The 12,130-nt window shown below is 46.7% G+C and overlaps 1 protein-coding gene across 3 annotated transcripts in view; it reads right to left on the bottom strand.

Annotated features, from left to right (window-relative positions):
- DOCK6 (dedicator of cytokinesis 6) overlaps positions 1–12,130 on the bottom strand; it is a 104,403-nt gene that overhangs the window by 25,042 nt on the left and 67,231 nt on the right. For all 3 annotated transcript variants that reach the window (XM_060268862.2, XM_060268859.2, XM_060268860.2), the window contains 9 exons: positions 10,503–10,654; positions 9,486–9,668; positions 8,270–8,396; positions 7,912–7,996; positions 6,971–7,067; positions 5,785–5,919; positions 4,387–4,539; positions 2,897–3,055; positions 1,302–1,402 (listed from right to left, as the gene is read on the bottom strand). In XM_060268862.2, coding sequence (XP_060124845.2) covers positions 1,302–1,402; positions 2,897–3,055; positions 4,387–4,539; positions 5,785–5,919; positions 6,971–7,067; positions 7,912–7,996; positions 8,270–8,396; positions 9,486–9,668; positions 10,503–10,654 — 1,192 coding nt within the window. The remainder of the gene's footprint in view (positions 1–1,301; positions 1,403–2,896; positions 3,056–4,386; positions 4,540–5,784; positions 5,920–6,970; positions 7,068–7,911; positions 7,997–8,269; positions 8,397–9,485; positions 9,669–10,502; positions 10,655–12,130) is intronic.

The raw sequence follows: 12,130 nt of genomic DNA, 5'->3' as shown, positions 1-12,130 counted from the left end.
CTGCCGGGTCGGGGCTCGGCGCGCCGCGTGCTGCAGCTCTTGCTGCGTCCCGCCGCTGGGTTGGAGCTCGGCAAAGCGTGCGCTGCTGCCTTTGCCGGCTCCCGCTCCACCGGGACTCGGCAAAGCGCACGCTGCTGCCCTTGCCGGGTCCTGCTGGGTCGGGACTTGGCGCGGCGCGAGCTGTGGGTCGCGCAGGGTCCTGCTGGGTCGGGGCTCGGCGCAGGGCATGCTGCAGCTTCTGCCGGCTCCCGCTCCATCTGAACTCCACGCTTCCGGCAAGGAAAGGCATCTTCCTTTTCCTGTTCCTTACGGAAGCGCCATCCGGACCTGCTCCCAGCACGGTATAGTACCGGTACCCCAGCATGTCTTATTTTGGGGGGATGCCTTATATTTTATTGCCTTGAGAAAATTGTGCCATGGCTTATTTTATAGGCATGTCTTATAGAGAAACACGGTATCTGACTTTTAGAAGACATCTGAAGGCAGCCCTGTTTAGGGAAGTATTTAATGTTTGATGTTTTATCATGTTTTTAATGTTCTGTTGAGAGCTGCCCAGAGTGGCTGGGAAAACCCAGCCAGATGGGTGGGGTATAAATAAATTGTTTTTGTTGTTGTTGTTGTAGGACATGAGTGAGTGATGCACGAACAGTGGCTATGTTTGTCATGTACATGTACATATACCGCAACACATCTCAATACATTTACATCAACACAAGGAGCAACAGACATTCCCCACCTCCATGATGTGGTCCCATTTGTGCCAATGCTTTCTGCCTGGGTTGATTAATCCTACAAACTTACACACATCCACCAAGAGATGAACACCTGCAAGGCTCTCCCCAACCCCACAGCAATGTTACCACTTAGTGTGACTTTCTCCTTTAATATTCTCTGGAAGGTGCACACTCCCCAGACTACCCTTTTCCAGCCCCAGAGTGCTTGGTCCCCTCATATTAAGGTTATCCTGGACAGCATAGCTATCTCCTTGGCTGTGAGGCCAGCTCACCCACTTCCATTACTTGCTGAGTGGGAGCAAAAACAGGAGCTCTCACCATATGCAACAGATGAGGCAGGTGTAAAAGCAGGTAGATATCTCATGCTGCAACAGGCTTGCCAACAGCCAATGAGTTTGTGGATGATCTGAGATATGAACCTTCTTTTGTCTCGGGTCCAAATGCAGCCACACTGGCTCCTGCATTTTGACACCCTCCCTTTGGGGAACTGAGGCTAAGAAAGCAAGGCTTGCTTGCCTCTGGGCCTTCCTGCTGCTTCCGTACCCAGAGCACTGGCCACTGTCTCACCTGTACATCAGGTCTATCAGCATCTCTGGATCCTCCTGGTGTTCCTTCATCTTTACCGTGTCTGTCAAGATCATGTGCAGGTTGAAGACTAGGTCTTGAACCTGGTCGGGGAAAGGAGGAAGCACCTTCTAAGTCACAAGCATGGAGAGCAGGCACAAGAACACAGGATTGCCTCCATCAAGAGTGAGGATGCCGCAAGCACTCAGGTAAAGGCACTTGCGAAAGAGGGCATCCCTGATGCAATACTTACCGACAGGATCGAGTTGGGCATAGCCTTGTTCACTTATGGGCTGTGTTCACCTTGATCCTGATACCCCCCCCCAAAAAAAATCTCCCCACTTTCTAGGAGGAGAAAGAACAGCAAAACCAGGTCTAATAATTAATCTCTTGCATCTTCATCACATTTGGTAGACACTGGCTTAGCTGCATCTAAGCCATTTCAAAATTTAGATACTCTAACCCAGGGGTCAGCAAACTTTTTCAGCAGGGGGCCGGTCCACTGTCCCTCAGACCTTGTGGGGGGGCCAGACTATTTTTTTTGGGGGGGGGGGAGAATGAACGAATTCCTATGACCCACAAATAACCTAGAGATGCATTTTAAATAAAAGCACACATTCTACTCATGTAAAAACATGCTGATTCCTGGACCGTCCACAGGCTGCATTTAGAAGGCGATTGGGCCAGATCCAGCCGCCAGGACTTACACGTTAGCCTACTCATGCTCTAACCATTTCCCAGAGTATATAACCATTTTAAGCAATTTAGGGGAGCATGACCAGTTTGGTGCTGCCGGGGACACAACTATGGTTTACATTGGAACGCGAGAGACAGAGGGGTGCTGAACTCTGGTGTCACACAGGGTGCCACTGAATTTGAGACCCCAAGATCCACCACTGTTTCTATTGAATACTATAATTCTGGTTCAAGAAAAAAGATCGAAATATTCTGATATAGGAGGTGATCATTTTTTTCTCACTTAGGCTCGTACTTGGTATTTCCATAGGATTCTACAATATGACTACAGTATACAATACGTATACTGTTAAGTATTTGGGGAAACATTTTTATTACCTGGGAAGATTTATGTTTCAAATTTAGTGAAAAGTCCCATAGTATCACATTTCAGTTTTTTTAATAAATATTTTTATTTATAAAAAATAGCAAAATGTTTGCTTTAGTTTGATCATACATTGTTATATGGTAAATAAAGCATCCTAATATTTTTAAATAAATCCAATATATCTATCCAGTACTTTTTCGCTGGGGGCACACATACCCCTAAACATTTTGTGAATCTTTGTACTTTTGTCCATTTACTCTATTTATTTCCCCCGATTTGAACTATAGAGTGGTGATTTTCTTGAGTCAAAATGAGAGTACCCCTAAACATTTTTTTTAAAGAAAAAAAGCACTGTATCTATCACACATGCATTCTTGAGAAATTGCCTAGAAATCCCAATGCAGATTAAATTGTTCATAATTAATTGCAGAAGCTATAGAAGAGACTGCCAGGGTCAGAAGGTACCAGCCCAAGCCACAGCCCAACTCCTGGGCACTGCCAGACCCACTGTTTATGGGTCTCCCATCCAATGTACCTGTTCAGCAAATGTGGTTTCTCGCAGCTCCGGGTCTTCCTCGGCATAGGTCAGGATGGTCTTCAATGAGCGCCGCAAGTGCTCTTCATTGAAGTTCTGCGACGTTCCCACAAGCGAGGAGAGGGACATGGTGACTTGCATCTTCACTCGGGCAAAGTTCTGTGCAGGAGAGACGCCACAGGAGTCAGCAAGGCAGGGCAAGCCAGAAAGATTATTCAAATCCCGAACCAAATGAAAGCAGAGGCGATGCTCGGAACGGATTCTGCAGAACACAGTTCCAGAGTGGACTGGTTTAAATTTAAAATCACCTAGAAAAATGGCTAGTTCGGAACACTTTAAGATTAAAGCTTCACTGGTATTATTTCCTTTAAAATGTGAATAGTAATTGCTTAGCCAACTGTTAAAACTAAAGAGGTTTACACTACTTAGGAGAGCATGCTTCTTTTCAGCATTGATGCTCTTTGTTTCATTTCCACTCCTCTTTCCTACACAACATTAATGCGCATGCTTTTCTCTAAGACCACCCCCACCCCAGGGATACAAGTTAGGTAACAATCCAAAACTGTTGCTTTTGGCAACTCATGGAAACAGAATCCAAAAACACTTTGAAGGAGCTGCCAAGCATGTTGGGCGCCCGGGCGCCGTGCCTACCCCTAGAGCCGGCCCTGGCTCATGGCCTTAAGGCTCTGAGAGCAGCAGGTGTCTGGAAGCGTCTTGGAGGAGATCCTCTCCCATTTTCCATAGCAGCAACTGAAGGATGTCAGCTGGGGCATCCAGGCTGGTACAAACGTATTACTTTTATTTACATAACGCCATCAGTGTACGCTGTATTTTACAAAGTAACCGAATCACGAGACGGGCCCCTGGCTCCAAGGAGCTTACAATTTAAATTTTGACAGAGGTGGGGGAAGAGAACAGAGGCAGGAAAAGGGTTTGTGCAACGTGGCAATCCTGCAGGGATCAATGAACCTACCTGGATCCTGAGATCATCTTCTGAGGCCCTCCTTCGTGTGCCTTCTCCTCAAGAGGTCCAGAGGATGGTAGCACAAGAACGGGGCCTTCTCTGTAGTGGCTCCCCGCCTGTGCGATGCTCTCCCCAGGGAAGTTCGCCTGGCGCCTTCATTATACACCTTTAGGTGCCAGGCAAAAATGTTCCTTTTTAACCAGGCCATTGACTGATCTGATTGACATCCTATGTCCTTTTAAAATGTGGATTTCTTTTGGGGGGGGTGTTATTGGGTTGTTGTTTTTATTTTGAGTATATTGTGGGTTTTATGTTGATCTTTACTGTGAACTGCCCTGAGACCTCTGGGTATAGGGCGGTATATAAATTCATTCATTCATCCATTCATCCATTCATTCATTCATTCAAACAACAACAACAACTACTTGGACTCTGGTGATAGCCCAGGCCTGCTCCCAGGAAGCACCCTTGCAGCAGAAGAGACAGAGGACAGCTCTAGCACCTCCTTACTCCAATGAGCACTTACGTTGCCAATCTCGAAGTTCTGTCGCATGAGAAGGTAGAGCGAGGTGCTTGCATGGGTGCGGATGGTGCCCACCTTGCTACTGCAATGGCGGAGAAGGCGCAGACACAGGTCAGCACACAGTTCTGTGTCCTCCTCGAAAAGCATTTCGGGAAACTGCAAGCAAGAGACGAGTTATTTTATCTAACAATGGTAATACTGGCCTTCCTATGGACTGTAAGCAAGGCAATGTATAATAGATGCATAAAACCCAACAGGCTGATAATCTTAAAAGCAAGGTATCAACGCACTCAAGAGCGGTAAGATTTAATAATAAAAACCTCTGTGAATCAGGTTTTCACCCAGCCCTTGGAAGCATAAAGGGAGGGGTCTGTCAGGCCCTTTTACAGAGGTTGTTCCAGATCTGCAGTATCATAATTAAGTAGACTCAAATCATAATGGACCCAGGGCTGGCTTTGGTCTCCATCTTTCAAGGCTGAAATAAAGCACTTATTCAATAAACCACCTAGGCATGGAAACAGCTTATTTCTGGAAAAGCAAGGAAGAGTTTGCGTTGGGAAAGTGGGGTGACAGAATATGGGAACTGCTGGCTGCTGACATTACTCTTTAGCAATGCTGGCTCACTAGGGGTGAAATATAATGGGATGCCTTTTCAGATGACCGGGGGCCACTTCTCTCATAAATCAACTCCATTCCTGGGGAATCCAGGCCCCTGCTCCCACAGGTACAATTTTTGAAGAGTACATTGGCTTGGTCAATAAGTGCAGGAGGCGTGAAACAGGTCTTACATCTGGACATCATGTTTTGAAAGATATTTTGGAAACATGCATTGTGAAGTTGGGAGGATTCCCAGTATATGCTCTGTAGTACTGAGGTTGGTATCTGGTTTTATATTTGTGTTTATTTGTTTGTTTCACACACACACACACACACACACACACACACACACTTAAGTAAGCACACTCTGCTGTGGACAATCTCAGAAAAAGGGGGCTCCCTGCAGAGCAAAGCCCCTACAGCAGAGTTAAAGGCTGGAGAAAATGAGCGGTGACAGACAGAAGCTAACAACCTGAGGAATAGATAAGCCCTTCTTGTTCCTGGCTCCACTTACAACCAGAGCTAGTGAGCTTGGATGCAGACAAGCCAATAGTCTCCCTGCAGTGTCTTCTCAGGAGCAGAGCAAGATGTTTTGCAAAATCATAGAGTTGGAAGAGACCACAAGGGCCATCCAGTCCAACCCCCTGCCAAGCAGGAAACACCATCAAAGCATTCTTGACATATGCCTGTCAAGCCTCTGCTTAAAGACCTCCAAAGAAGGAGACTCCACCACACTCCCTGGCAGTGTGGAATTCAACTGCAACATTCACTTCCGCGGAGATTTCCCAACCAAGCAGCACTCACCTTGCTGACTAGCGCCCTCTGGGTAGCAAAGCAGTGTTGCAGGAAGGCAGCACTGGGAGTGCAGCCCATTGTGTGCAGAAGCACCCTCAGCACCCCGCCCAGGACACTCTCCTTGGCTTCCGATAAGATCACAGTCTGTGGAGAGGAAACCGGGGAGGAGAGGGGGGGGGTAGAGAAAGAAAGAAAAAATGGGGAGGGGGTGGGAAATTGTACTCAAATTAGGAACCCCTCCATCAAAGAATGTGTAGCCCCATTTGTAACATGGTGAGGCTTTATCCGGGCCAGACTTCATCTTGCACCAAGAAGCCCATGGAAGTCACTGGGACATGAGTGGCCGAGGCAGAGGTGTGACTATGCAAAACAAACAAGCAAAGCTTATCATCTGCACACCTTAGGTGTTTTGCTGCCTCTGCTAAAGATGGCAAAGGACTAAGAGCTATACTGGCCACTGAATTCATAGAATCATAAGAGTTGGAAGAGACCACAAGGGCCATCCAGTCCAACCCCCTGCCAAGCAGGAAACACCATCAAAGCATTCTTGACATATGGCTGTCAAGCCTCTGCTTAAAGACCTCCAAAGAAGGAGACTCCACCACACTCCTTGGCAGCAAATTCCACTGCCGAACAGCTCTTACTGTCAGGAAGTTCTTCCTAATGTTTAGGTGGAATCTTCTTTCTTGTAGTTTGAATCCATTGCTCCGTGTCCACTTCTCTGGAGCAGCAGGAAACAACCTTTCTCCCTCCTCTATATGACATCCCTTTATATATTTGAACATGGCTATCATATCACTATCATATTCCAGCCCCCCGGACTACCTAGGAGAGCCCAGCTCGGCATAACCGCAACAGAGAATCAAAACAGCTATGAAAGAGCCAAGGACAAAGAAGATAGATGTGGCTCTCAATGCACTCCAAGGAACACTTTATCGATAATAGAAAAACTGGAGAGAACTTTTGTCCTCCAGCTCGCCAAATCAGGCTCTGCTTATGGAAGCAGGATGAGAAAAGTCGTCTCCGGCAGTTTTCATCAAGAAACTGAATTTTCCTTGTGGGTGTGGCTTGTGAACTGTGAGGGGGTGGAGAAGCTCCTGCAATTCAAGAGTTACCACTACACCACTGCAGAAATTAATCCCAGAGCCTTGCTCTGGTGGGTGGGTGCAAGACTGGAGTCTCCATCAGATCCTACCTGCACAATGATTTCTAGGGTGTCCAGCACCACCATGTTGGCTTCTGTGGCCATATTCCCATCCACCAGAGCCTCATGTTCCAACTCTTCCTTGGATCTGAGCAAGGGACAAAAAAGGGCGTGGGTGTAAGACATTTAGAGTCACCAGATACCAATCCTCGTTTGCATGGTTATTCTGGTTTCCTGCTCACTGTGCTGCTCGTACGGGCCTGCCAAAGGTTGGAACTACACTAGGGACAGGCAAAGCCAAAGTCATTGGGCTTCCATGAAACAGGTAGCTGGTCCCTGCAACTAGCTCTTGCCAAAGATCAGGTGCAGCCCACCAAAATGAGAAAGGGGCCTGCAGCACCTTCTCTATAAGGGTGGGAAAGCTGGGATATGGGATGATGGCAAACCAATGAGAAGGAACTAAAAGCACATCTCTTTCTTGGACTCAGAATCTTTATCCCACACAGTCTTTTTTCTATATATGTTTTCCAACACAATCATAAAAACTAAAACTTGAGTTAATTCTTTTTAATAAAAATAATAATCTAGTAGATGTCCTGAATGCCATGTGATCATGGCGATGCGACAAACCAAACACACTAATTTATGATTAAGGCACTGCACACAACACACACACACACACACACACACACACACCATGAGAGTCACTGTGTGTTCAGGCCCAAGTTTGGTTCCTCTTCTTGGGTAACTGCCTGTACTGTGGGAACTGATCATAAGATGTAGCAAAGGCCTGTACCACCCTATACCCGAAGGTCTCAGGGCGGTTCACATAAAAAGATCACGATACATAAAAAATAAATAAAAGGGTTGATCATTTGCACTAAGCCAAGGTTTCGCTAAGCATTATAGGTAAACCAGTCCAATGTGTGCATGTAAACAAGGTACTACCTCTCCCCTGATTCCCCCCTCCCCCGAGTTGCCCACAAACGCACTTGTCCACCTTGTCCGAATTCTGCCTCCAATGGGCAATATTCTTCCTCCAGCGAACATTTTCTTGGTTTCCAAATGGACTCCGCTCTGTGTAGGAAGGGGAGGAAAGGCATGAGTAACCATAGCAGATCATAAAACTCCTCCCCACCAAGCCTAGTTCCAGTCACCAAAAGCCAGCCCTGAATGTTTCAAAAATGCTTCAGCTAGAGTGAGCCTTCAAGGGAATGAACAGAGTTCCCTTCTGTTCACACAGATGGTATTCCAAAGAGTTTATATCTGCTTATTTCAAGACCCGAAGCTTACTTGGGGACTACAGAAGCAAGCTCACGATAAACGGGCCCCACCCTCTCTCATTCTCACCTCGGCTGCGTCGCACCATCTCCTGGCGGGCCCCAATAGTGCCCAGGATGGCTTCCTCCAGTCGTGCTTTCATGTCCAGAGACTTCTTGAAGGTCAGGCTGTTGATGCGCTCAAAGGCCTTCTTGCCCTGCGGATGGCAGTGAGACTAGCAGTCTTCGCTAAGCAAGAGGGGGAAGTTTGGCTACAGAAGCAAAACCTGGCTGGCCCAGAACTCATTTAACAGGCAGACAGTTGCTCACTCAAGAAAGTGGCCAAGTGCTCATTTCAACAGGCGCTGAGCAGTGGGATTGTGAAGCCCTTTCAGCTTTTACCATGGGGAATGGTGCCGGCTAGAGCCACATCAGCACTGAATACAATAGGCAAGAAATGATAAGCTTCCACACTTCACCTCTGGCAAAGGAGCATTTTGGGACTCCAAATGCAAGATTCCCCCCACTCCCCATTTTAGCTCATAGCGAACAACAGCACTATGTTGAACTGAATTGCACTATTGGACTTCACAATATCTTACAGGAATGATTTCGCTATAAACTGTTAGCGCCTTACATTTAGCTTCCTATTCAATCTCCACATAAGAAGAATTCTTACAGCAGGGGTGGGAAGAAGGTAGATCAGGATCCACTGGTCAATCTCTGTGTGGCGTGAAGCAGATTGGCAAGGATTTATGCCCCCACAATTTAACAACAACAGCAACAACACAGGTCTCCATGCTGAAATGGATTGTGGTTGTGCTTGGGTGTGAATCAGGGGGTGCATTCTGTATATGGAAGGATTGTGAACTTGACTCAGTTCTGGTACTCAGTACAAGTTCCTGGACTTCGAATTCTTTAACTGAAGTGTATGTCTTTTGCCTTAGGCTCCAGCAGGTGAACCCTCTGGCTTCTATTAAACAACAGAGAGACCTTACAGCCTGAAGCCTGTCTGCTCTTGCCTTAGGACACCCAAAGTGTTGTAGAACGGCTGTTTTCTAAGGCTCTCCTTGGAAGGAAATGCAGCCTCTGAGTGTTGCAGTCAGAGGCCGCGAATTCTCTTGCCTCTTCTCCGCTCTTTGCTTGCCACGTTCTGTCAAAGACTGCATTGCTTTGAGATCTGCAACTACTAAGGAGTTTGTCTAGGTGAGGAGTCCAGCCAGCTAAAGGTGGGATTCCTGCGTTCTGTCCCCCAAAGTCCTGGGTGGGGGAGGAAGGAAGCAGGGGAGCCACGATTGGACTCTAACCTTGTACTCGAAGCAAGAGACACAGAGGTAGAGCAGGTCAAGGAGACGGTTCACATGCAAAGCCGAGAGGTCAGCAAGCCAGCGATGCAGAATAGCTCCATCCGCATTCTTCAGGACCCACAGGAGACACACCAGCAGGTTGCGACTTGCTTCAGCCGACAGCATGCTATACTGGCGTGGCGGCTGCAAACAAGCAAGAGATGAGCTTGGTGCAGCTCTTACGACTCACTTGACCCAGTCACCCCTCCCATCTTCCCACTAAGCGTGCCTCATAATCACCTCCTTTCCTCTGGTTTTGAGGAGCAATGTTTGGGGCCCACATTGCCTAATGATATCACTATGTCAGAATAGGAAATGCAAGTAGTACCGGTAGCTGAATGGAGTTTTAAAATTGGCTGCTTCATGAAAGTCCTTGCAGTATGTGTGCATTTGTTTTTATTAAAGGATTTTTCATAGTTACAAAATAGGGTGCCTTCACCCCAGCATGGATCTCCTTTATTACATACACAGCCCAACAAGATAACAATATAAACCCGGCAACAGCATGCAAATTGATAAGGCTGATCTGACCCAATAACCGCCCCCCTCTCATAAACAAAGAAAACATACGGCAATCAAGTAATAGTTTTTTGTATTGTTAAATCTCCTATTGTGTTTGAGATCAACCATGTTACAAATCTGAACACACAGGCTTTCCTGCTGAGGACTGAGACCTGTATGCTCCTGAGTTCATTCCACAAATTCCCAATGGACATGGCTCCTTGTCTAAATGGGGGGCTGTCCAGTACCAGGTATCATTATCACTGAGAATTCTGTCTCTAAAGCTGAGATAGGGAGCTTATGGTCTTCCAGATGGTGTTAGATTCATCACCTCTGACCACTGGGCTGAAGGGAGGGAGTTGGGAGTCCAACAGCATTTGAAGAGCTACACAAACCCTCATCCCCTTCTAATGTGCAAGTATTCCCCACCCAAGTTTCGGTTTCATTCTCTAGCCCCAGAGGACAGTGTACACTCACCACCGATGGCATTTGGAAGACGGTGGACCGATGAGTGTGGGGCAAGGGAGAGCCAGCAATGGCCATGGCAACTGACTGGCTAATGGTGCTGCCATCCCCATCGCCGTCCTCAACCGTCACGGAAGCCAGCCGCCCTCGCTGGCTGAGGTTCTCTGTAAAGTTGAATTAATTGCCCAATAAGGGCCGATAAGAGAAGAGAAGATAGCCCAGCTGCCGCCACCACCCAGTCGATAACTTTGTATACCGGTATTCTATTTAAAAATATATAGTTAGAAGGAAAGCTAATCTGCACAAATGTTCCTTAATAAGGTTTTGACTCTCATTTTCCGAGACATTCCAAGCAGCTAAAAGGAACAATAAAGGCAACGGAAGCTAAGCAACCCACCAAAGCTAAGGTGATGGGGAAGCCACTTCAAGATTTTTCGTTTTGTTGATTTCACAGACTGATTTTGTTGAAGCGATTTCTGGCAAAATCAGAGCCAAGGCCAGGCTGGGGCCATGAACCATCCCTGCAGGCAAGAACTTCTGCAATGCTGACCACTAAAATGAAGAAGGGCCAGACTCCTAGCAGTGTGTACCTGGCCATTCTAGGGGCCTCGAGCTACCTGCAAATTATTGGGGTTAACAAAACACACTTCTTTTCCCTTATATAAGCTCTAGGGCAGGCTCTCTCAGCCTAGTGCAGGCATCCCCAAACTTCGGCCCTCCAGATGTTTGGGACTACAATTCCCATCATCCCTGACCACTGGTCCTGTTAGCTAGGGATCATGGGAGTTGTAGGCCAAAGCATCTGGAGGGCTGCAGTTTGGGGATGCCTGGCCTAGTGCCTTCGAGATTTTGTTGGACTCCCACTGCCATCCTTGACCACTGGGCCAGGACAGCTGAGGCTGATGGGAGTTGTAGTCCAACAACCTCTAGAGACCCACAGATATGGAAGGCTGTTCTAGGACCTGAGCTCACACAGTCCTGGGTAGCTTATCAAGTCAGTTCCAAGTGTCAGGCTGTGAGATTTCATGCTTAAAGCTCTGGATTCTATTATAAGCACCAGAATTTAATCCCAGACTCTTGCTCTGGCTTTCTTTTCTTTTGTTCCTTCATAACTTCCTTGTTTTTCCCTTTCATTAGCTTCTCTATACTATATCATGCAGTCTTTAAATCTGCATGACTTGAGACTTCCTTTGTGGCTCTGACTCTGCTTCAAGTGTACGTTTCCTCAAAACAAATGAGAAACGACACGGGAAGCTATGACACATAACCAAGCCACAAATCACCACTCAAATTGTGGCTGTTTTCCAGGATTTCCTGAGCTGTGAAACTGACATGTTTCTGAATATTCAAAGACTGGTTCTCTCTTCTTAAGTGCCACTCTTAAGCTCACTTAAATTGCATTTGCTCAACTGACAGGCTTTAGATTTTTGCTTTTGTATTGTTCAGTAAGTATGCGCTGAACTGATGATGGGGAAACTGACTAAGGATGTTCTAGTTAGGAATTAAAGGACAGAGTACAAACGGAATTAACTAGGAAAAAACAGAAGGCAAAGGAATACTGTATAAAAAAATGTTTTCTAGTCTTATAGATGGGTGTCAAATCATAACACATTAAAAGGCATTGTATTTAGAACAAATCC

The sequence above is a fragment of the Zootoca vivipara genome, chromosome 15, assembly GCF_965207765.1.
Source record: "Zootoca vivipara chromosome 15, rZooViv2.hap1.1, whole genome shotgun sequence".
NCBI lineage: Eukaryota > Metazoa > Chordata > Lepidosauria > Squamata > Lacertidae > Zootoca > Zootoca vivipara.
This window is presented reverse-complemented; position numbering and strand designations above follow the sequence as displayed.